We start from the raw sequence: 24,655 nt of genomic DNA on the forward strand, positions 1-24,655 counted from the left end.
CTAAAATATATGACATTTTAGTTTTTATCATTACATTATGGAAAATAATGAACTTTATCACAATATGCTAATTTTTTGAGAAGGACCTGTATGTGTGAAACATGCCTGGTATCATCATGTGTCGCTACATTGCAGCAATATTGAAGTTGTTGATTTTAACCTTACAGAATTAGCAACTTAAAAAAGATTTGGATTTTGAAACGCAGAATGATATTTAAGTGTATTATTTTAACTATACCCCCCGCCAGCCTGGTCGGTATCTATCCCACCTAAACTTGTGTATGACGTCAAACTTAGGATACAGACGCTGCATTCAACTTAATTGTTTCAAGTAAAGTCAAAGTAAAAAGTTCATTTAAGTTAAAATTTGCAGCCTTTAAGTTAACTGAATACAAAAAGTAAGTTGTCACCACTAAACCAAAAGAATTAAGTGATATTAATGTAAATAAGTCCATAATATGCGGGGTGTAAAAACCCTTTAAGCTCAGGACTGCTGGTCCAGCGTGTCATGGCCATACATGTCAAGTCTCCCGTTTTGGCTGGGAAACATATTAATACCCTGTAAAATGTAAATTTCACACATTAGAGTATTTACGTTGCAACCCCCCGTCATCCCCTCCTTCTGCAGGTGCAGTGATAGTGTAGAAACCCTCCGACAATATCCTGCAGGCCAGGCGCCCCTGTGTGTGTGTGTGTGTGTGTGTGTGTGTGTGTGTGTGTGTGTGTGTGTGTGTGTGTGTGTGTGTGTGTGTGCGCCAGAGCAAGGCAGCGTGCTACTTCGGAGCAGTGTGCGCCCGTTTTGGGTGAACGTCGAGGCTGAAGGTTGTGCTGCGGCAGAGCGGGGCGGGGATTCAGCCAACACTGGATCTTAGTTACTTCCGTGTTCTGTCAGCTGCTCTAGAGCCGCTCAGCGCCATCATCCAGTTCACCACATATTTCTTCATCATGCTGTCAGGATTTCTGTGGGATTAACCGAAAGCTTTCCGTTTTTCATCTAGAGGAGCGTGTTAAGAGTTGGTCAAACCAGCGATGAATTTTCCTGTGGAGATAATTTCGGATTTGGATCGAATTATGTGCCTGATTTTGGTTGTTCAGACCAAGGCCCGTCTGACGGAGGGGGGTGAGAGGAGGAGGCTGGGCTTTGTCACGTGGCCAGCCTCCTCCCTCCTTCCTCCTACGTAGCAAGGAGGAGGGAGCCAGCTTCCTCCACTGGCCGCTGCTATTTATGACCCTCCGACTTCTGCTGCACTTTGCGATCCTCCAACCTGTCCGCTGGTCGTCAGATCATCACAGTGAGTAACTAAGTTACAGTTGTACTGGGCATTAATTTTAATATTAAAATAATTATTTTAAAAAAATGTGTTCTTGTTCGCTGCAGATATTGCTCATAAAGCCACATAAAGTCTTTAAATCGGTTTGTATAGATTAAAATAAAAGTATATTGCTCTATTGAAAACGTACAACGCAGAGGTTAATTGTAATTAATCTTTGTAAAATTATATCAATGAAAAGAATATAATGACGCAAATTCCTGGTAACTATTATTTTGATTAGCGCGCAGGTTTCTGCACTTTTTCCCCTCATCCTTCAGTTCAACGTCTGGCTCTTTTCTCCTCCAGCGCAGGACTGGGACAAAAAACTATGACCCTGGCTCTTCTATGATTATTTCTACAGTTTGAGAAGGCGCATGGTATACCAGAGGACGTGCAGTTTTAGAAGTTTATCACAGTTTGCCGCAGACTGTAGAGTTTCAGTCTTACCTTAGGAACCATGTGAGCAGTCTTTGGTCAGATCACTGCGCTGCGCTCGGCCCCGCCGCGTAAAGGCTACGCCCCTTTGATGATTACACATCATCGGCGCCCTCCTCCCGATCCCGCTTTCTCTTCAATTATTTATTTACGATTAATCTATTAGTATGATTTGTTATTTAAATGGCCATTTATATTATTTATGCTAATACTATGACATATGAAAAAACATATCCAAACTCGGGTTTTCTGGTGGCAGTCTAGCTGTTGATTCACTGACGTTACTGCCTTAATCATTTTCCATCCATCCATTTTCTTTACACCCTTGTCCCTCGGTGGGGTCGGGAGGTGCTGGTGCCTCTCCAGCTAACGTTTCGGGCGAGAGGGGGGGGGGGGGTCACCTGGACAGGTTGCCAGTCTGTCGCAGCCTTAATCATTTTGAAAAGCTTTTCTTCATCCCTCTTCCGATTTTTTTTTGTTTGTTTTTTTTGTGCCTGGCCCGAAGTCCGAATTCAAAAAGGAGCGGAAGTATTTAAAGAGACAGAGGCCCAATTTCAAGGAGCTAAATCGGGAAGTAAAATTTCACTTAAGACATATTTGGTAATTTCAGTCAAAGTTCAAGAAACGTTATCCAGTTACTTTCATTCTCAAAAGTAATTTAACAATGAAATTTCAAAATCATGATGCACAACAGAGCCTGGGACAATAAGCAATTAATCCATTAAGCAGGAATTAGAACAAATTAGAATCCAGAAAAACTCGGTTCATCTAGACAAACTACCGTAGATCCACATTTAGCATAAAATTTTTAAAATAAGAGTAAGACCCAGAGGAACTGCTGTCAGGTAATAAATCTAGAACAAACTTAGGAAATATATCTACTTTAGAGAATCAAACATGGAGAACCAACAACTAGTTTCATCAGAACAAGAATCCAGAGAAACTCCTAAATGTCAGATTAATTATTCTTATTAAACAAGAGGAACCAATATGTCGTTTTTACCTTTTTGTCTTTTTGTTTGTATTTCCACTAATTCATGTCAAACACTTTGAATTGCTTTGTTGCTGACAAAGAGCTGTAAATAAAATTACCTTACCTTAAATCCATGAAGAATTAAAATGAGCTTCATCATTTCCAGTCTGATAATTTTTGAAGGGCAGTTTAGTTTTTAGAGTCTTTGTAATCCATTTTATTCACAGTTTCACTTGTGTGTGGTTTTTATTACCATTTTATTTATTGTTTTTGGTTGTATTTTAATTGGACATGTGCATTTTTTCCAGTTTTACTAATTGTTCTTTAAAAAAATAAAGTTTATTGGTCGTTGAGATGGCGAACTTGTATTATAATATCATTATCAAAAACTCCAAAAACAGTATAATTTAGTGATTATTTTTGAGACAATTTATTTTCCAGGAAAATGTGTTTTAGTGACAGGTGTGTCCACTACCTGGATGCCTTTCAGCCTAATTCTGTCCTTTCTGCAAATTGCCTCCATCTATGTCTTTTTGAAGATTATTAGTGTATAACCTTTAATTTAATGCACTTTACATGAAGCAAAAATGAAAATTGAACAACAGAGGAAGTTGAATCTGACCTTTTGTCCTGCAGACTCAGACATGTTCCTCCATGTTTTCCTGCTGAGTGTTGCTGTGACGGCTCCAGCTTCCGCCGCCACCCGGAAGCTGCAGGTCAGAGTTAGAAACCAAACAGAAACAAACCGTCAGATTTATGAATGATGGGAAACGAGCAGGAACTCTGACATCCTCCTGCCTTTCAGACCAACCTGACATGCTTCAGGTCCTCGGATCCGGCAGCCGTGATCGCCACGCAGCTCCACGGTAACCATGACGACCAGAGGTTCCTGTGGACGAAGAATCCAGATTCCGCTCCTCTTCCTCAGTGCTCCTCTTCCTCTTTCTCCCCTCCTTCGTCCCGCTGTGAGGTCTGTCATCTCGGGCAGGTCTTCATCATCTGCGCCGACCTGCCGGATGGAGCCGTTCTGTACCTGGAGCGACCCGGAGCCCCTTACCGGACCGAGCGGAGCGGTACGGACCGGCAGCACAACTCTGGACCGAATCTATTTATCTTTCATTTAAAAAATAATATTTCAGGAAATCCAGCTGAGAGAAAAAAAGAAGAAAAAAACCCGGATGCGTTTCCATTACAAATGTGCCTAAATTCTGCTAACGTCGAAAAAACATAATTTTGTCATGTTTCAATAAAATGAAATTGAAATCACTCGTGAATAAACTGATTCACGTGACAAGTCAATAGAAATCATAACGGTGTCACATTGAAACGGCCCGGCTCGTCCAGCTCATTGAGACATGAATTAGCCTCTCAGCACCAGACATGAAATGATTTCAGGGCCAGCCTGAAAAGCGGAGCTGGCTGGAAAAGTCGGATCAGGCCCACCGACCCGTCTGCTGTTCCAGCCAGGAGACTCTGGGCCCGGTACCACTTCCACTGTGCCTCGGGACAAAGAACAATTTTTACAATAAGTAAAATGACAGATTATCCCTCCAGGAGGGGACGTCACAGATGTAGACAGTTTCATCATATATCAGGTTGTTATATTTGGGAAAACTCCGCGGACGCGGTGTTGGTGTAATTATAGTCGGTGATTTTAAAGAACATTTATGGATTCAACATGTTGGAGTGACGCACAGCCTCTTCTGAACTGTGTGACGCTGCAGCTCCGGTGCAGCAGCTGCACCGGAGCTGCAGCGGTGCGAAAAGGTGGAAAATAATTTAAATATGGCTGAAAAAAAAAAAAAAACTCGTATAGCAAAAAGATGTTTTATTGAAAAATCCGAGTTATTTCAAAATTGGCGTTTTTTCCATTAAGCCCATTTATTTCCATAATTTCAATCTTTACAGTTTTATGGTCAGTGGAAACGCACTGGCTCATGAAGGATCAGCTGCCCATCTGCTGTCAGCGCATTTAAAGCAGCCAAACCGTTGATCACTCTAGTTGTTCTGGCCTGAAACCTCCAGTGGCCTCCGCTTCTAAAAATGAGTCATTAATGGCCTCAAATATCTGAAATATGATCACACATTTAAATATGTGGTTAAATGATGATTAATAATCACACTGTGTCAGCCAGTGAAATCGAAGTGATGCTTTCTAGGATGAACTTCTGCTTTATTTCATCAGTCAGTTTGTGTCTGAATTAACTCAGAAATGACTCGCTGTCTCTCTGATTGGACCTGATGCAGCAGAAACACTTTGCTGCTCAGCCGAATCCATCGAGAAGCAAAGAAAGACCCTGAAAAGCAGATTATTTTGTTTTTAAATGAATTTATTAATCTAAGCTGTCCCTTATATATATATGTTACTAAACATCTCTTTTAGTAGCATCTCGTTGCCTATTTTTAAGAAGTCCAGTGGAACCAATTCTGACATCCTGATTTCAGACTGGAGCCGATTCCAGGCTGCCCTCACACAGAAAGCTTCTTCCCTTTTTCAGAACATGCAGAAGAAAAATGTTGTTAGAGCTAAAGGATGGGAATTAACAGACACTCGCACCTGTGCATGCTTGTAATTTTAATGTATTTTTCTACTCTAAGTTTATAAGTTTATATGTCGTGTTTTTCTGAGAGCATTGAAACAGCCAAACTCCTCGTTAAGTGAATGAATGAAGCTGATCGTGTTGCTCTGTTCCAGCCTGCCCGGTGCCGCCCGCTGCTGTTGAGCCTCCCGCAGGTAAAATCCCGCCCAGGTGACTCTTTACCTGATCTTTACTTCTGGCTGCAGCATTATTCAACAAATCTGCTGGTGTTTAGCTTTAAAAACGTAAAAACTGGATTCTGAGTTAATTCATTCAAGACTATCACAAAATTATACTAAAGTAGCAGCGCTTCAATGTATTTTACTCATGTAGAATTAAACAATGGCCAACATCTATGTTAAACAAATAGATGACTGTAGTACTGAATAACTGATTTAATTTCAGTTAAATTTAATCAGATGGAAAATAAAGTTGTGCAAATTCCGGTTATTTTAGAGAATAGAATCATAAATTGGTTAAAAAAGAGAGAAAATCAATAACGATAATAAATTCAGGCAGAAAAAAAATATTGACTTTTTTTTCCTTTTTTTTTTACAACATAAAGTTTCTGAACCCAAACTTACCGGAGGTAAATTACAGGATGTGTTGCTCTAGTCTTACCAACCAATCAGGGAGCCGCATTCACACACCGCTCAGCAGCAACTTGAGGTTTAATGTTCAGGGGCAAATCAACATGAGGCAGCTGGAGCTGAACACCCAACTGTCAGATGACTGGATGATTACTCCACCCAAACAGAGATAAATACAATACAGGGATAAAACCTACCGTTTACTGTAAAAACGTAAAATGGAGAATAACAGAACAATAGCGATTTTGTACAAACACGATGTCTCACTCTGACATAAACTGTGTGTCTGGTACAATTCTGAGGTTAAAACCTCATTCAGTGCTAACAGCGACTTTCGACCAAGAATGAAAGTATTGTTACTTCAAAATATTATCAGTCAAGTAAAAGTAAAAAGTTCGGTACAATAAAAATACTCCTAGGTGTTTTTTTTAAGTAAATGAAGCTAAAGGGGTAGGGTTAGGGTTTTATGGGTTTTATGCTCTCCGATCTGTTTTCAGTTCTGGATGAACCCAGACTGCCCCCTGCTGGTAAGTTTTAGTCACTTCATCTGTGGGGATGACAGTAATGTAGGTCACTTTGGGGTTCTTTCAGGTATAGAAGATCTAAAAATCTGATAGTCTAAACTTCTATGGAAAAAAAGGCAAATGGAATAAACAGCCCAACTTCTGACACCTAGCATAGTGTGCTAGCAGCAACATCTGTTGCTATTCTTACATTTACTCTTCTGATGACTACAAAATGCATGCAGGGAAAAATATTCATTATTCATCAGTAGAAGATCTTTAAAGACCATATGGACACAATATTTTAGTTACATTTATTAATTAAAATATTTTTCTGACATTCTCTGGTACAAGTGTAGGACAGACATTTACCTCCAGCGGTACAGGCAGGAATTAAAGAGCTCTGTATCATAGAATTGAGAATAGACAACCTATTATTTATTATTATTATTTATTTATTTAAAACTTAAATTAGCTGCCAAAAGCTGAAACACTTCCAGAAGTAAAAGAAATGTATCTCAGAGTATCCGTCATAATTAAATCATATTTCTGTCTGGATCTTGATGGTTTCAGCTTCAACATGTTCCTCAGCGCTGACTCTCTCTCCTCTGTCTTGATGAAGCTTTGTATCTTTGCTCACCTGTTGCCACAGATTATTCATGTTTAGGTTTGAATCAGATCCCGTTTCTGCTCCAGAATCGTCTCTCTGACCTGAATTCAGTCTGACTTCATGTTTCTGCAGATGACAACACAAGAAATCACTTTGCTGCTGTCGCCTCTCTGATCCTCCTCATCCTCATCCTCATCCTCATCCTCACTGCGGTGGCTCATGGGTCGCAGCAGGTGGGTCTTTCTGAGGCAGAATAGTAATAAAGTTGGAATCAAGGCAAGAGGGACAGTTGAGGCCTGATGCACCACATCACACTTTGACATGTTAACCAGTCATACAAAATAATTACATGAACAGCAACTATTAATTATTATTATGCATGTTATGTCATTTGGGAAAACTATATTTAAAGAAATGTAAATATGATTATCAAGCTTTTCTAAGCACTTACCACTTCAGAAAGTAACTATTGTACAACAAATTTATTGGAAAAAAAAACAGACTTTAGTTCCTTAATTTCTATTAAAGCTATAGAATTTAACTTTTATAAAATATATATATTTTTTACATATTTCTTGAAACTGTCAGTGTGTCATGACAGAATGTTATGAGACGGATAATCTGTGAAAAGTCGAGCTGCTCTGTCTTCTCCCAGTAACTACAAACAACCAATCAGAGCCAGGAGGCGGAGCTTAGCGCTGTCAATCATTCTCTTGCTTTCTGCTACAATGCAGCACAGCCTGTCCTGAATCCTGAAGCTAGCTAGCATGGCCACTGATGACAGCGGATGGACAGTTATCCTGTAACAGGAAATTGTTTCTCCACCATTTGCACATCTAACAACGAGTGCATTCGGTTGACTGAGTCTCAAAAAACTACAATCATAAATTAGTTGATGGGAACCACATGAAGTCTGTGTAGAAGTTCCTGTTCTGGTCAGAAATATTTAGCTGCAGCGATGAGGGTTACCAGGTCTGGAAGACATCCACCAATTAAGCATCTTCTGTCAGATTGTTAGAGTCTCTCACAAACCACCAACCAGGTCCGGAGAATCAGACGGATCATGGTGACACCAGACGGGTTCTGTTTAGCTCACTGGTTCTGTTGACCTTCATCGTCTGACTGAATTTAAATCGGACTCTGTGTGTTTTTATGTTCCAGGACGGTTCTGGTGGAACAGCAGAACCTCCACATGATCTAGAGATGTTTTATCGAACCAGTGTGGGACGGAGGACAGACAGCTGAATGTTTCAAATGGACCCTGACTCGGTGAGTTCTGTAGGTTATCACCAACTGTTTTCACATTTCAACCCAGCAGAACCTCAGCAGAACCTCAGAGTGGCGATAATCTCTGTCTGCATACCACCTCAATGTTTCTGGGTTGGCAGATGATGAAGTTCTGGTTCCAACAGAACCGGGTCTACTGGACCATGAGGTGTGAGAACACCTTGATTGTGAGGATGAGCTCAGGTCCAGAGATACAGACATTCCTGGGAGCAGAAGCTCCTGCAGCTGCACTTTGTTATTGTTGTGTTGGTGAATTCCTGGAGCCGCTTTTTGTTTGAACATTACAACTTTATTGTCTGACTTTTGATTTATTAATTTTCTCACTAATAACCTGAATGTCTCTGTGTTCACAGGACCGAAACCTGGAGGAGCGACCGCTGGCCAAACTGCCCCAACTTTCAACAGAAATCAGGTCATCAGATGAAGTTGACGACACATTCACGCTTTTAGATAGATTTTTACCCAGAATGCAAATGGAAAAAACCGTGAGTGAAACGGTGACTGGGACTGACTAGTATATATTCCATTGAGGGAAAGTTAGTTTCACATCTGCTCAAGAGCCCCCCTGGTGGTTGAAGAAAAATCCACATGTAAACCAGAAAATACAATATATGAAAAAAAAAAACACTGAATGCTCTCTGGTATGAGGAGGCGGGCCGGATCCGGCATTGTTCAGGGGGCCGGACCAAATGACGTGGCGGGCCGGATCCGGCCCACGGGCCGTAGTTTGGGGACCCCTGGTATAAACCCTCAAATCTGAATGGCAAGTTTCTCTGCCATTAAGCCAGTTTGATAAAGTTACATCATCTACATTTATAAGCTAAATAAAACTGTAAACATTTGGTTTTTATTATCACTTCCATTTTTCCTTCTTACTTCATTTATTCAATTCAATAATTAATATGAATTCTTCATCTGACAACTAGAATTCAAGTGTCCATAAATTGATGTGAAAGCTTTTTCATTATGCAACAGTAATCATAGTTTAGATGACTGAGAGAATAAATATATATTCACCATAAACTGATCTCATTCCTTTTTTAATGAGGTTTGCTTCATTCAAACAGAAAGATGTTAAACTGATAAGTATATAGTTTATTAAATTAGAATATTGTGATTTTAACACATTCATCATCTGTAACCTGTAGTAGTGAAGCTTCCAAACTTTCCTACAGCATCCTGTCCAAATATGTCCTTATTTCACTGATATTATGTTGAACCAAAACACATGAATGAGAATCAGTTTTCCAGACTGTTGGGTCGTCTAAAGTGATTACCATCATTTACAGATTAATTTCTACAAGAATCTGAGAATTCTGTTGGATTCATTTAAATATTGCATGTTTAGTTTATTATTGAGCAGATAAAATACATTTGTGTTAAGTTTTTATTTAAAAACCAAAGATGAAGTTATCTTTGGACGTAAACAGGAAGGATCTGGAGTCAACGCACAGCTTCAGTTGTTGCAGCTGAATAATCAGGATGGACTCTGACGTAAAGCTGAAATGTGAAATGCTGTACAAATAAACTTGATTAAAAATATTTGATCAATGATCTGGGACAGAGGTCCTAGATCAAGTTGGGGGTCTTTGCTCCATCTCTCCATCAGTTTGGGGGCCCAGGCTGAAAAGCCAAAACCAGAACTTTCTGGTATCAACTCCACCTGCCATGTTTGGATGAAGAAAAATGAGTAAAATCCCAAGAACAGCTTCCAGAAGGACAAAAACATATGTGCTGTTTTCAGTGGGTTGGATTATTTTAATGGTGTCTAACAGTTAATCCAGGATCCTACTGCCAGAAACCTACAGTAGGAGGAACACAGTAGGAGGTCTGGTGGTCATGCAGACCTTCCAGGTAATCAGAAATCTCCTTATTTTAATGGAAAAGCAGCTGTATTTGGTTTAGTTCTCCTCCGCTCTGGAACTACGAGCCTAAAAAGGTGTTGCAAAAATGATTGGACTATTCAAATCTGGACTGAAATCTGGACTCAAACACTAAAAAAAAAAAAAGCTACTCGAGGATGGAAGAACAAAATGACGGGAGAATGGTAAGGAAAACAAAGAAGCTTATAAACAAACATGTTGCATCGATGAGAAATTTAAAAATCGCCCAATAGTGTCCGAAACATAAAGTGCAGGCAGTGGCAAATGTTGATTTATTCATCATCATTCACCATTTATTCATCATTTATCCATTCATGCCTTCATTTAAATGCCCAATTCTTATTGGTTAGCTGTCATCACTGAGGCCTGGCCCCACAAACAGCATTGGGTCTCTTTCTTGACAAGCAGCTCCACCAGCCAACTGAGTGGCGGATCCACTCCGGCCCCTGTGGTGCGTAACCAGAATAAAAGCACAAGGGAAGTGCGCGGAGCGGCGGCAGCGTCAAAACTGGGTGAGCGTTTTCAGGATTATTTATCTAACATTTTGTCTAAAATGATGGAAACCAGACGATCCCTTCCCCAGAGGGAGACAGTTTTCATGCCGTGTCTATCAGATCTAGTGTCGGTGAAAGTTATCTTTGTTGCTCCGAGTTCGCAGTGGAGGAATGAAGGTGGATGAAAACCCAGGTCCAGCTTCGGAGGCGGACACCCACCCGAAGCTGGCTGGGTGTCCGCCTCGGAGCCTGGCCGCTGGAAGAGCCTGGCCGCTGGAAGGGCCTGGCCGCTGGAAGAGCCTGGCCTCTGGAAGGGCCTGGTCAGTCTCCGATTGCGGATAAAATGCGGGATATCCGTGAAAATGTGAGGACAACCGGCGCAGTGAGGGGCGGAAGGAGGCGTTAGGACATGTCGGAGTGTTTGTCTTCATGTATGAAGTTAATTCAGACCAACGAGAGAGGAGTTCACACTTCCAACCCCGCGCCTTTCTGAGCCTCTTCCAACTTGGAAGAAGATCAGAAACGGAGACCAGAGAGATTCCTGAAACAACCTGGAAGTGGGTGGAGCCATCATGACAAACCCACTTCACGTGTTGAACGTAAATAAAACAACATGGCGTTATTTTTAAAAAACCGGCGTGAGCGCACAGATCTACAACAGTTTGGTAGAAACTAGTTACATTTATTCAATTACATTTTAAAAAATGTACTTTTAGGAGTATTTTTACTTTGACTTGTATAAAAAAAAGTTTTTGATGTTTGTTTGTATTTCATGCACTTTTTGATTTTATCATGTTTGTTTTTCTCCCAGTTCAGCTTCTCACTGTGGATAGAAGATCCAGAAATTTTACTCAAGTAAGGTTAACAGTACTTTATATTAATGTTACTTATGAAGAGCTGAAAATTAAAGTGCAATAAAACTACTTTTAAAACAAAATAATGAAGTAATTGTGAAAATGTAGCTTTGATTATTTCATAACCAAGATTTGGAGATAGATTTGAATGAAAACATAAATATTGTGGCATCTGAAGACTATTTTTTTGTCATATTTAAATTTTTTTATATTAAACAAAATATTTCCTTTTTGATGTGTGTTTAAACCTTCACTATTGCTGGAGTTAAAGCCTTATTGGCAGTAAAGTGCTGCTGAAGTGAACGTTTGAACTTTTGTAAGTCTCAGATTTGTCAGGATTTTTTTTGGCTCCTTGTGTTTCAGGATGGATCCTCTGAGATGCCTCCAGGCAGTGGGTTCAAAGGTCAGACAGGTGGATCAGCTGTACCGTGATGGAGCAGCTCAGGGGAACCTGTGGGAGACTCCAGGTGTGACTCCGCTCTGCTCCTCCGTCTCTCCTCCTCCTCCATCCGGATGTTTGGTCTGCTTCCAGGAAACGGCTTATGCTGTTTGCAACAACGTGACCTCTGACCTTATCATGGAGGGAGACGGCATAACGATACCGATCAGGGAGAGCGGTGAGATGAATTTACTAAACTTCAATCTGGGTTTAGAATTAGCCTGTAATTCTAATCCCAGATTACTAATCTGTTTGCAGGATGTCCCGTCTTCATGGAACCTGGTGAGTTTCTCTGCCTGATAAAAACACATTTCTGGTTATTTAAACATCAGATGTTGGTGTTGATTCAAGTCCAGGTGAAAAACTCCTGAACACAAACTCAACTGGTTTTCCTGCAGCGTCGTCCGAGGATCTCTGGTGGCTGATCTTCATTCCCTTCATCATCATCATCACCATCGGTGTTCTGGTTTACCGAAAGAGGAAAGGAATCTATAGGCCTAGCAGAAACGCAGGTTTGTGTCGTAATGAAGGATTATTCTGGTTTATTCCTCTGTAATGGGAGGTTGGTCTCCATGACAACATGTGTGCTAAGAACAGTTTGGCTAACTAGAAAGCGCTAATGCTAAAATGATTTACCAGCATCAAGCAGAAGTTAATGCTAAAGCACTATGCCAACATATTTACCAAAAACTAAAACTTTACACCAACTTGGTATTAAGCAGAAGCTAATTAAACTATCAACATGTATTTAGTAGAAGCTAATGTGCTTTAGCAACCTGGTAGTTGGTGGAAGCTAACACCATACGCTAAAAGTTTTCAGTTAGCAAAAATGGTAAACCTAAAATTAGCTTTGCTATTAGCGCATTAGCAGGTTTGTTCAGTCATGAAAGAATGTAGAAATTTAAATAGAAAATTATAAAAAGATCATCTGGATCTTTGTTCCCAGCATTTAAGATGCATTTTTTCCATTTATTTGTGTTTTTATTTCAGTTTTTAACGTTCCTGTTCACAGAGCGGAGGAACCCGACGCTGCTGCAGAGGGAAACCTGAAGCTTTACCTCCACACTCCATAACTGGATGTTTTTATTGGCTTAATAAATTAAACATTTTAAAATTTGTTTCTTGTTTAAATCCTGCTTTGTTTCCATCAAGTTCTTACAAAATTTAAAAAGGTTTCAGGAGAAAACATCGACTTTCAGCTAAATCATAAATCCAACAGAGGAAATCAAATGAAGGTAAAAATATTTTTATATTCTGCTTAAAACAATTAGACTCAGTTTAATTACAATAACAGGTTTGATCAATAAATAAGTCACACTAAAAGTTTTCTTTAAAGGTTTTTATTGCATAATTAAGACAGAAAACATTAAAGTACTTTGAGAACAGAAAACATTTAAAACCAGGGAAGAACCACAGCTAAAACAGAAACGGCTTTAAGACAGAGCTTCCTCCTCCTCCTCTTCGTCAGTCGGCCTTCAGGGCGAAGAGCACGTCGTCCTGGCTCACGTTGAGCCAGAGCCTCTGCAGGACCCCCAGGCGGCTGGGCTCCAGCAGCAGCAGCCTGCAGGCTCCCAGGCGCCGACACACGGCCAGGCCCTCCGACACGCCGACGGGCTGCAGGCCCTCCACCCGACACAGAGCCTGGTGCTGCACCAGCACCTGGCAGACCGCGCGCAGGGAAAAGCCAGACAAGCTGAAGGTTAGCAATGCCTGGAACCGGCATCAATGCATAACGGTTTTATTATCATAAATATTTTAATCATGACTCGCTACATGAGGTTGATGAATGAGTGAAATTCCTCTCATGGTTTCACTCAGTGTGAGAGCCGCTTTCTGTGTCGGCCATCTTTCAGGTCAAAGATGGCCGACACAGAAGAGCAACAAAACTTCTGCGGTTTTGTTGCTGATGTTGCTTCTTTCTGCTCAGAGCAGAAAGAATAAAAACTTCCAGGCTGACGACTCCGAACACGGAGCCAAAAATACCATGAGAATGTTTCATCTGATGATCAATTATTACCTAATAACTGATCGATTAATACATTTAGTCTGGATGGATGGATGAACAGACGGATTCAGAGTCGCTTACAGGCGATTTGATTCTTCTGAACAGTTCTAGGACTCGAGTCTCGGTGGGAACTGTTCTTTGTTCTAATTCTCTGCTCACTGGTTCTGTTTGGTCCGGCTCTGACCAATGTGTGACCTCTGACCTCACCTGCTGGAAGGTGGCCTCCTCCAGCCCCAGCCTCCTGAACTCTGCGATGACGGCTCGTAGGAACAGCTGCTCCTGCGTCGACGCGCTCCTGGAAACAAACATGGCGGTCCGTCAGCGGGCCGCTCCTTGAAGCTCCGCCCACCGCCGTTCCGCCGGGACGCTCACCTGATGGCGGCGACGTACGGCGAGGAGAACATCTCGTCCAGCGCCTGCATCACGTGGCTCATCCCCACCAGCCCCGCCGCCGAGCGCTCGCAGATCTCCGTCGCCCGCCGGCAGATGTCCAGGCACCTGCGGGCGTCGCCCGACAGCGCCGCCACCTGGTGGAGGAGAGCAGCGCTGAGCCGGCCGGTTCCCATGGAAACCAGAAACAGGTCGGGGGGGGGGGAGGCTCACCTTCCTGGAGACGAGCTGCAGCGCGTCGTCCTCGAAGGCCTTCAGCTTGTTGAGGCGAGACGTGACGATCTGCTGCAGCTGCTTGAAGGAGTACGGCTGGAAGGACATCCGGGTCAGACCCTGGAGGTCAGAGGTCAGAGGTCAACCAACTCGACTACATCTGTTCGCAGCAATAATTTTGTTTAAGGAGCTTTTGCTTTGAAGAAACTATTTTTAAAATCTTCCAAATGAGACGAAACTTTTTGCTGCACAAAAATTTGACACCATTTTTATTTGAAGGTCAAGCTGATGAAACTTACACTGACCTAAAAATATCATCCAAAAATAATAAACTGTCTTTGTTCCATTCTTGCACTGAGCTTGAGGGCCACATTAATTCATTTACAGGGCCAGAAGTGGCCCCCGACCCACCCTTTGGGCACCGCTGCAGTAAACTAAGCTGGAAGTCTCAGGAAACATAAAATCGGTGAAGTAATCTTTATGTTAAGGTTCTGGTTCTCCAGACACCAGAGTTCCTCCTGGTGTCATCATGACCTTTGACCTCAGTGTTTGCTCACCAGCCTGCTGGCCACGCGGTTGATGAGGATCCGCTCCGGCAGGTCCATGGTGTTGGCGATGGCCAGCACCACCAGGCGGGCGTGGCGCCGCGTCGGCCAGTCGAACAGGTTGTACATCACGTTCTGCTTCCTGGTCCACAGCAGGTCCAGCTGCACACAGACAGACGGGTCGCCGTGGCAACAGGCTGGCCAATCAACGCTTTATGGTAGAGACGGCTTAGGAAAGCTGCTGCCATGAACAAACTGTCAGTTTGAATAAAATTCAGAACGTTTTCATCTCCGACTGAAATTTTGTTTTTGTTCCTTTTACTTGTTGCTTTAATGATGAGTAGGCCGACTGATGAAGAGGAGGAGGAGGAAGCTCAGTTTAAAGACATTATTCTGAATAAACAAACAACAGAACTCTAAGAACTGCTTTGTAGGACCGCTGTGACCTCTGCAGGGGAAGCGACCCCCATGTTGAAGACCTGTTTTAATCTTCAGTCTGGACTCTGACTGGTCAAACCCAAACCTGCCGGGGTATGAATACTTTTGGATGAACCACAGCGAACCATCAGGGTTTTTTATTTCTGCAGACGAACAGAAACGCTTCCTGGTTCTGTGGTGAGCCCACATCACCATCCCTCCACCGCCGTGCTGCACAGCTAAAACCAGTTTCCGACAGGTTTGAACCTGGACTTTGTTATGGAACCCCCCCCACAGAGACCACCCGGTTTTTATTCAGGTCGGCGTTTCGCTGAGTTCATCTCTGGAACCACAAACCAACAAATCTGAGGGGCAGGAAATGAGGTCACGCTTCGGAGAACAAGCAGAAGATTCTGGCTGCTATTTTTAACTTTTAAATCTGCTGATGATTTTATTCAGAACCAAGACAGTTCGACTTTTTTAAAATCAAATCTGAACTGATGAGGATTAAATGCCGACGCTGCTTGCCCACCTCGTCCACCAGCAGCACGGTCGTTTCCTTCCTCGGCGCCGGATTGCTGAACCTTTTCTCCAGCAGCGCGGCGGCGTGGTCAGCCGTGGCTTTCTGACCCGTCAGCTTCTGCAGAGAAACAGAAACGTTTTGTTTACCCGATAAATCTGATTTATTGGGTTTTAATGTGCCGAGTCATCAGATTAATGATCAGTAACAGGATGTTTGTTTGAAAAAAACCAGAAAAAAAGAGGAAGGAATCAGTGTGATAGAAGGTGCTAACACAGAATATCCTGGGATACTGTTGGGCTTCATGTACTTTAAAAACTGCAGCTCAAATATTCATGGAAGGTTAAGTGGAAGGAAAAAGTGTGAAAATGTGCATCATTAACAGAGATAATATACAATCTGACATTTTCTAGAATATTATTGAAGCTCATCTACCTGAAAACATGCAGATTAAAAATTGTATTTATAGAAAGTTGAGTGGAAGGAAAAGTTGTGGTAGAAAAAGACAAACAAAATACATTTCTGTTAGTTTTAATTAATAAAATTTTTTAAATCTAATTTTCTTAGATGTTAAGTTTTAGGTTTTTATTTTCAGAATCATCAAAATAACAAGACAAAGGCTTGAAATATTTGATGATATTCACCAGATCAGATTTGGCAATAAATTAAGAAACTAAAACTAATAAGAAAAAGGAAGTGGCTCTTTAAAGGAACTAATTTTTAGAACTAAACCAATGAAAAAATAAAAATGTGGGTCCTTTAATTCCCAAACTGAAATGGAAACATGACCCGGTCAGTCAGAGGTCAGGCTGGTAGTTAGGCGGGTCAGTGAGCCTATTGGTCGGTTTTCAGCCAATCACCTGCAGGATCTGGGCGTAGGCCTGGTGGGGGTCGGTCATCTTCATCCCGTTGATCTGGATGAAGATGAACGGCGGGATCTCGTCCTGCTCAGCGGCGTGCTGCAGGCAGCGCATCACTTCCTGCACCGTGGCCGTCTTCCCCGTCCCCGGCACGCCGGACACGTACATGCACCTGAGGAAGAGCAGCGGGTCAGTCTGAGGGCTCCCCCTGGTGACAGATCGAGGAACTGCAGCAACTCAAACAGGATGTTTCTGGTTCGGCTTTGGCTCCAACAACAAATTATTAAAAACAAGAAAAACCTAAAAATATTAAGATATTAGAATAGTTACAAAGAGACGTCCAGGTTGTTGACTATTAGGAGCAGCATAAGACATAAATATTTCATATTATTATAAGAATAAAGTCAATATTAGCAGCACGAAGCTATGAGGAGAAGAAAGTCATGTAAATATAAAAAAGTCTAAATTTGTAGATTCAGCTGTTTGAACAAATAAAAAGTTCTGGTTCTGATAACTAGATGCTGATGTTAAAGCAAAGCATGACGTCACAAGATGCTCCACGTTCCTCAGTTTTCATGGAGGAGTTCGTAACACTGCCACTTTATTCTCCTAATTTAAAACAGATCTTTTCTCCAGGCTGAGTTCCAGGAACCTCAGAACCGAAGGGCTGAATGTTTTGGGTCAGAACCGTCCTCACCCTCCGGTTCCGTCCAGGACCTTGCTCTCCACGAAGCTGTAGATGTCCTGGAACTCCTGCTCCCGGCAGGGCAGCGACTCCGGCACGGCCGACACGTGGAGCCTGAAGGGAGCAGAGAAGAAACAGCTGCAGGACGGATCCGGTCGGGTCGCCTGGCCCGAAGCCGGGAACTTTGTTACATTAAGCTCCAACTGAACCAGAACCGGACTCTAAAAACCAGGAGAGACCGTTCCGTCTGTCGATTGGTCAGATGAGTCTGGGGGCGGGACAACCAGATGGAAATACAGGAAGTAGTTCTCACCTGGCTCTGGTTCTGACCCAGTTCTGGTTCTGACCCAGTTCTGGTTCTCACCTGGCTCTGGCCTCCTCCAGGATGTTGCCGGGGCGACGGGCCGGCTGGGCCCGGTTCGGGATGCTGGGCGTGGCGTGGCGGTGCCTCCGCGGTGTGATTGGACCGGCCTGCAGAACCAGAACCGAGGAGCTCAGAACCATAGAAACCGCTGTCAGGTGTCGTCGCCATGGCGACACTCACCTTCCTAGGCGTCTTCCTCGGCGTTCGGGTTTTCTGCTTCGTATGAGAGGAAGAGGAGCGGCGGCTCTTCTTCGCCGCCAACTCTTCATCCTCCTCCTCACCTTCATCATCATCATCCTCCTCTTCGTCGCTGCTCTGCAGCTCCTTCCTGGAGGGAACAAACTCCTCCTCTTCCTCGTCTTCATCAGAGCTCAGCCGGCCGTCCAGAAGGTTCCTGAAGGAGAAACATCAGAACCGCTAGAGATCGGACCCACGGGTCGGAGGGAGGTTCTGGTTCTGGTCGGGTCGGCGCTCACAGCTGCTTCCTGATCCGAGACGAAACCTTCAGAGCCGACTTCCTCCTGGACACCCTGAGGGCGCCGTTCTCCTCCTCCTCCTCGTCTCTGAGGGACACGTCAACCAGACGGGTCAGAGGTCAGGCAGCAAACAGAACCGGGTCCAAACAGAACCGGATCCAAACAAAACCGGGTTCAAAAACTTATATCAGAACTCATTTCACCCTGTGAAATGAGTTTAACTGGTAAAATTTAACTGGTTTAAATTAAATGTTCATTTTTATTCCTTTTCATAACTGAATACTTTTAAAATATAATATAAATATATTTTAATCAAATGGGCCAATATGTCATCCAGGTGGTTCATTTATTTTACTTTGGATAGGCCGTTTAGGCTGATTCACCAGGAAAATGTTTTTTACCGATTGAAACTGAGAAGTAAAAATACTCACAGAACCTCCAGAACCGGTTCTGTCCCAGTCTGGACCTCCTTCCTCCTGCTGCTGGTTCTGCTGGGAACACAGAGAAGGTCAAAGGTCGTCTCTGGTTCTGAGGTCCAGAATCACCACGACCCCTCAGTGACCCAGGACTCAAACTCCCAGCAGCCCCTGCTTCAGAGCTGAAGTTTTCCACCGTCACCAGGTGACCTAAACGCAACACGACGATGCGTTCAGTGACTCACGTCTCCCTGCAGGTGGCGTGGTTTCTCCCAGCTGAGGACTGAGAGGAACCAGCTGGTTCTGAACTGGTTCTGACAAACTGGAAACATCTCCAGTCCATTTAATAACTGTTTGGTTTCTGAGGATTTAATTTTCATGTTTCCGTAAATCAGAGCGATGTCAGAAAGTTGAGGGCGGCCATTTTGTTGGAGAAGTTTGTTTTAAAACTTTCATTTTTTTGGACTTTGAATTCAGGTTTTTATTTTTTCAATTATGAGAATGAAGTCAAAGCATTTCAACGTTAAGATTTTATTTTATGAGTATTTCAACACAAAAAATAAAAACTAAATGTTGATCATCTTAAGTTTCATTCTAAGTTTTAGAAATAAAACGTATTTTTATTAAATCCTCATCAAATTATCCTCAGCAGTGAACAAACTGAGCTTCACATCACATCCTGACAAACTTTATTCCTTATAGTTGTGAAACGTTAATTTCTGGAAAAATCTCACGTTTTTCTGCTAATATTCTGAATTTATTCTTGTAGTTAAATAAAAATTCAGGCCTTAATAATAACATCATTAAACTCAAAGAAACTTTCTGTCGTTTGTAATTTATGTTTTTTAGAAAGTGAGAAAATCACAGGATGTGGAACAAAAAACCTGATATTTTATTTTTATGCCTCATGGCTCTGACCCTAATCTAAACCGTTTCTTCGTTACCATGGTGACGGCTGAGCCCGGCGAAACGTCGCTGCAGGTTTTTCTGCGTTTTTTTAGGTTTTTCTGCGTTTTGTTGCAAAATTTAACAAATTTCACTGGAAATCATTAAAATGAGAATTTCCTCGTCTGGTTTGTGTTAGAGGTTGACCTCTGACCTGCTGGGGTCGTCTCCAGCCGGCGGACTGTCCATCTCGCTCTGGGACTCCCGGCGGCGGGAGGAGCGTGGCGTCAGGGGGACGTCGTCACGGCGACCGGGTTTCCTGCTGGTCCTGCGGAGGGGGGTGAGGCTGTGGGTGATGCCGGGGGGGAGGGAGGGGGACGCCGCCGTGGCAGACCGCGCCCCCGCCTCTAGCTCCGCCTCCAGCAGCTGCTGCAGGACGTCGTCTCTGAGCGCCGCCGGCTCGTCCGGACCTGAGGACACAGAGAGCTGCGATTGGCCGGTTTCACTTCCTGGTTGATGAAGACAAGCAATGAAGACTCACTGCTGAGCTGCAGCTTCTTGCGGACGCCGGGCGTCCTCTGGGTGGCGCTGCGCCGCTTGGCGCTGAGGCATTTGGAGGCCGACAGTTTGGTGAGGGAGTGCAGCGACTCAGCCTCGGCGCCGGGCTTCCTGCTGCTCGCTGGCGTTGCCGTGGCGCCACGCATCACGGCGGGGTCCGGGGCGGGGAGGCCGCGGGGGGCAGGGCCCCTGGGGCCCGGGGCCGCCGCGGGGGGCGAGCGGGGCGGGGAGAGAGGGATGGAGGGGTGGGAGGGACGGGGAGCGTCCAGCAGAGACGGGTCGACGGGTCGGAAGGTTCTGGAATCCCAGGACAGTTTGACGTAGAAAGTGTCTCCGTCCTCAGAGACGGGGAACGGAGCGGCGACATCCAGGTGCCTCACCTGCAGGGGGAGGGGCTTCAGAGGTCAAAAGGTCAACAACCAGATGACAGACAGGAGCAGAAAAAGGATTTAAAACGACCGAAAATATAAAAATGATGAAAATAAAAATAACCTGATAGAGTCAAAGACTGGAGAGAAGAATGGAAAATTATTAAAACTATGCAAAATAATACAAATTATTATTATGTATTATTTATATTTATTAAGTACATTATTTATTAGATAAATATATATATTATTAATACTTAAATTATTATTAATAGGAACACAAATATAAATAGGAGATAAGAATTATAGAACTAACAAAATAGGAATAAATACATTTAATTAATTTAATTAAAATAAGAATTATGTAAATAATACAAATAATAAATACAAAGAATTAAATAGGAGAATGAAAAAGATTTAAAATACCAAAGAAATAAAAAATGCACCAACTCTCATTAAATGTTTTTGTATAAAACTTTGAGCGTATTTTTATCTAAGAAAACTATTTTTATATTTGTCATGGAAGAAATTTCTTTAACAAGAGTCTGGATGGGAAGAAATAAGAAATGTATTAAAACCTTGCAAGGCGAGAACAGAAGCACAGACTGACCCTCCGTCTGTCGGTCTGCTCTGACTAACGGAGGGTCAGAGAGGCTTGATTGGACAATAGGTGTGAATCCCTGATTGTTGGGTATCAGGGATTCTGTGGAGCCCAACACTGACGGTCTGGCATCTGACTAAAGTTAAGGTCAGGAGGCTGGTCTCAGATCAGATCTACGTATGAACGGCCCGTCTGTGTGACAGCAGCTCGACCAATCTCATGATAAGATCACGCAGAAACAATCTAAAGCAGAAGAGGGGTGAGATTTTTCTATTTGCCACGGAAAATGATAAAAAAACAATAAAATGTGAAGCTTCAGAATCAGAAAAAAGTTTGGAATGAAAAGAAATAAGAAAAATAAATCTTACAGTCGGTTTGCTTTAACATAACCAACTATTCATTTAAACATCTTTAAACAAAAAACTTGACTTTTTTTAAGTAATTTATCTGATTCTTCAGACATTTGATCCATTTGTTTAATATTGGACTTTTAAAATTTGCTCTCAAATTTGTTTAATCATCCACCAACTATTGAAATGTCATTAATTTGAAGTTGAAGAATTTATTTATTGGATCTCTGTAGTTTTTCCTCTAATTATTTTTATGTTTGCACATATTTCCTGTTTTGTGTTTTAACTGTATCTTTACGTTTAGTTGATTATGTTAAAGTAAATTTACATTTGAGAGAAAAGTTGATTCATTCAGACGTTTAGTTAAAGCCAACATGTGTTTTAGAGTGTAGCTGAACAGCGTTGGTCACCTGAACGGGTCGGAGGACGGACTCGGCGTTGACCTCGTCCTCACAGCTGCGACCTTCGTAGAGGAAGACTTCCTGTGGGTGAGGGACTCTGCCCAGCAGCTGCAGTTTGCTCGGCGGCACTTCGGACACCCGGACGAACCACTGGACCACGGCCTTCTTCTGCACGCCGCTCTCTGGAACGGCAGCAGGTCAAAGGTCAGCTCGCTCTGACCCAGAGTCAGCTGGTTTAGTTTAAATCTGGTTCCTGGAACCGACCGTCTGCGAACAGCCGCAGAACTCTGGCGACGTACGGGTTGTCGTCATCATCGCCCTCAATCAGGATGTGCTGCCCGGCGCTGATGACGGTGGTCTGAGGGAGACCCTCCACCCTGATGGAGAGGGAGCTGGAGACGAAAAGGAAAACAGAAAAAAACAAAGGTTACACTGATAAAAATGATTTATAGTTGGTCAATATTATGGCCTGAAGAAGTTAGCTGTTTACACAGTGCTGCATTCAGATATATTCAAGGAAAATTAAGTGGAAGGAAAAAAGAAAACAGGAAATAAATTAAAATAAATGTTGCGTTTCATTTAGAAAATCAAGGCCTCATAGTGGAGAGGCTGAGAACCTAAAGCTGTCTGAGGTCCAGTTTGATGTTTCAGGAGAACCGAGTCATCGGCTGCTGTTTGGGTCCAACAGGTTGGATCAAGTCTGAACTCAGTGGATCCATCTGTAAGGAGATCTGCTTTCATTTTTCATCAGGACTTGACTCATAAACGTTGCCTTCATAATACTCAAGGCAGCAGTTATCCTTCCACACAACTTTCCAGCAGTATATTTGGACACAGCTTCCTGAAGAGTTTCTTTGGAGGCCTCCATTCCCTGTGAAGAGGCTCAGTAACTGTCTAATAAACTTAATTTTTCGGTCTCGTAATATTTAGCCATAACCACTGGAATTATTTAAATTTATGTGTAATTAATCTTCAACTTCTCATATCGCATTTAAATCTCCTAAAAAGATGCAAAGATGTATTTTGTTGCTACCAGGTGATAAAATCGCCCAGAAGTCAGATAAAAGCGGTTATTAAACGCGCTGCTCGGTTCTTCTCACCCATATTCAGAAGTTTTTAGCTTTCTGTTGAAGCCGATTGGAGCTCCACGCCATTCATAGATCCGTTTGACTCTCAGCCTGGTGAAGTACTTCATCCTGTCGGTCCTGCTGGCGGCTCGGAACCGGAGCGGGAAGATTAAAACCGTCCTTCTGCTCGGTCCGGGAGGAAACCTGGACTCTCCCTGTACTTTTATTAAAAACCAGCTTCAGTTAGAGGCTCGGGGGAAGTGAGGTGAAACGTAACAGAAGTTCGCGGGAAAATATTCCAGCCACTCAGTTTTAAACAGCGCCCCTACCGGAGAACGCATGCATCTACTCCCATAGTGCAGCGGCTTTGGCGGAGGAGTCACGTGATCATTCTGTGTTCCGAACACCTAAATGTTCAAGGGAATCCCTCCGCTACTGATAGGTTTCTATTTGTTCTCTCTAATAGTACACCTTCATTTACTAATTGCATTTTGTGTTTATTTGCTTTTGACTATTTAAATTGGTTTGATGTTAATGCAAAAAACAGGAAATAAGGAAAGGTGCAAACACGTTTATACACTATTCAAGTGAAAAGACAAAGTTATTTATGCTGATAGATATTTCATACTTCACAGGAGATCCTTCAGTATGTAGCGTTTATATATTAATTGCACACCATATGAAGAAATTGTCCTCCAAAGGTAATGTCAAGAACAAGTTAAAACTGTTGTTGCTAAAACTCACAAATCAGAGATGTAGGGAAAAAATAATATATTATTCTGGAAGCTCTGCATGAGATATGTGGACAATGTATGAACCTTTACAGAGGTTTTGGTTTAAACATAGATGTGAAGAGTGAGGGAAAGAGGTACCGTGCTTATGGCAGGCCGATTTAACATAAATTCGGTTTCGTCTGACGATCCGTAATTACAATCCGGAGATCTAAAAATGGATTGTGACTGGAAAAATCTACATTTTGACTATCCGGAATGGTAATTTAGGATATCTGGATTTACATTCGGACTAATAAGAATGTTATTTTATCCATCCATCCATCCATTTTCTAACACCCTTGTCCCATTAGGGGGTCAGGAGGTGCTGGTGCCGATCTCCAGCTAACGTTTCAGGCGAGAAGCGCTGCCACCCTGGACAGTAGGAGGAAGCCGGAGTACCCGGAGAGAACCAGTGCTACCAACTGCGCCACTGTGCAGCCTTACACATTTCAGATATCTCCAAATGAATTACAGATAACTTGAATTACACAGCTTTTCTATTTAATCTTAAATTAACATTCTGACTATTAGAATGACAGTCAGATATCAGAATTACTGATATCTTGAATATGTATTATGTTGATGTTTGATAATACACCACTTTCATTTTGAAAATGGTTTGACAATATAAATTTTAGCTTTTCAAAGCTGTTTTAAGTGCATTCGGTTGGTCGGAAATTAAATTCTATATAGATCTCTGAAGCAGTCATAAAGTACATGAAATTTTGCGTTCTCCGCATATCCGAAATGTAGTTTTTGTCTAATCAAAATGTATTTTTAGATATCTATCCAGAATATAAT

The 24,655-nt window shown here is 42.6% G+C and overlaps 3 protein-coding genes across 6 annotated transcripts; 2 read left to right on the plus strand and 1 right to left on the minus strand.

The window, feature by feature from the left end:
- The first annotated feature begins 866 nt into the window (after window positions 1-866).
- LOC106905533 (uncharacterized) lies at window positions 867-9,313 on the plus strand. 3 transcript variants are annotated; one of them, XM_014970428.2, is made up of 7 exons: window positions 867-1,292; window positions 3,358-3,437; window positions 3,527-3,794; window positions 5,417-5,455; window positions 7,136-7,236; window positions 8,165-8,272; window positions 8,644-9,313. In XM_014970428.2, exons 1-6 carry the CDS (start codon window positions 1,226-1,228, stop codon window positions 8,246-8,248), a joined length of 639 nt encoding a protein of 212 aa, XP_014825914.2. In that variant the 5' UTR covers window positions 867-1,225; the 3' UTR covers window positions 8,249-8,272; window positions 8,644-9,313. The 3 variants fall into 3 exon arrangements, with proteins under 3 accessions (XP_014825914.2, XP_087860882.1, XP_087860884.1); XM_088004756.1 differs by lacking the exon at window positions 8,644-9,313 and adding an exon at window positions 8,392-8,637; XM_088004758.1 differs by lacking the exon at window positions 8,644-9,313 and adding an exon at window positions 8,416-8,637.
- Window positions 9,314-10,606: 1,293 nt separating this feature from the next.
- On the plus strand, window positions 10,607-13,078 carry LOC148159870 (uncharacterized). The gene is made up of 6 exons (XM_088004763.1): window positions 10,607-10,685; window positions 11,479-11,522; window positions 11,885-12,138; window positions 12,219-12,242; window positions 12,359-12,472; window positions 12,973-13,078. Exons 3-6 carry the CDS (start codon window positions 11,886-11,888, stop codon window positions 13,008-13,010), a joined length of 429 nt encoding a protein of 142 aa, XP_087860889.1. The 5' UTR covers window positions 10,607-10,685; window positions 11,479-11,522; window position 11,885; the 3' UTR covers window positions 13,011-13,078.
- A 206-nt stretch (window positions 13,079-13,284) lies between these two features.
- On the minus strand, window positions 13,285-23,391 carry orc1 (origin recognition complex, subunit 1). Of its 2 annotated transcripts, none has more exons than XM_014970426.2 (17): window positions 23,115-23,391; window positions 22,279-22,406; window positions 22,024-22,196; window positions 20,278-20,674; window positions 19,951-20,206; window positions 18,867-18,923; window positions 18,436-18,522; window positions 18,140-18,353; window positions 17,960-18,066; window positions 17,608-17,709; window positions 16,911-17,082; window positions 16,063-16,170; window positions 15,126-15,275; window positions 14,569-14,688; window positions 14,338-14,492; window positions 14,173-14,260; window positions 13,285-13,619 (listed from the first exon to the last, which is right to left on the minus strand). In XM_014970426.2, the coding sequence occupies exons 1-17, from the start codon at window positions 23,207-23,209 to the stop codon at window positions 13,425-13,427; spliced, it is 2,604 nt and encodes an 867-aa protein (XP_014825912.2). In that variant the 5' UTR covers window positions 23,210-23,391; the 3' UTR covers window positions 13,285-13,424. The 2 variants fall into 2 exon arrangements, with proteins under 2 accessions (XP_014825912.2, XP_014825911.2); XM_014970425.2 differs by having other exon boundaries at window positions 18,867-18,926.
- Between the last annotated feature and the right edge of the window lie 1,264 nt (window positions 23,392-24,655).

The sequence above is a fragment of the Poecilia mexicana genome, unplaced genomic scaffold, assembly GCF_051168715.1.
Source record: "Poecilia mexicana isolate PSO_F unplaced genomic scaffold, ASM5116871v1 scaffold_4, whole genome shotgun sequence".
Classification (NCBI taxonomy): domain Eukaryota; kingdom Metazoa; phylum Chordata; class Actinopteri; order Cyprinodontiformes; family Poeciliidae; genus Poecilia; species Poecilia mexicana.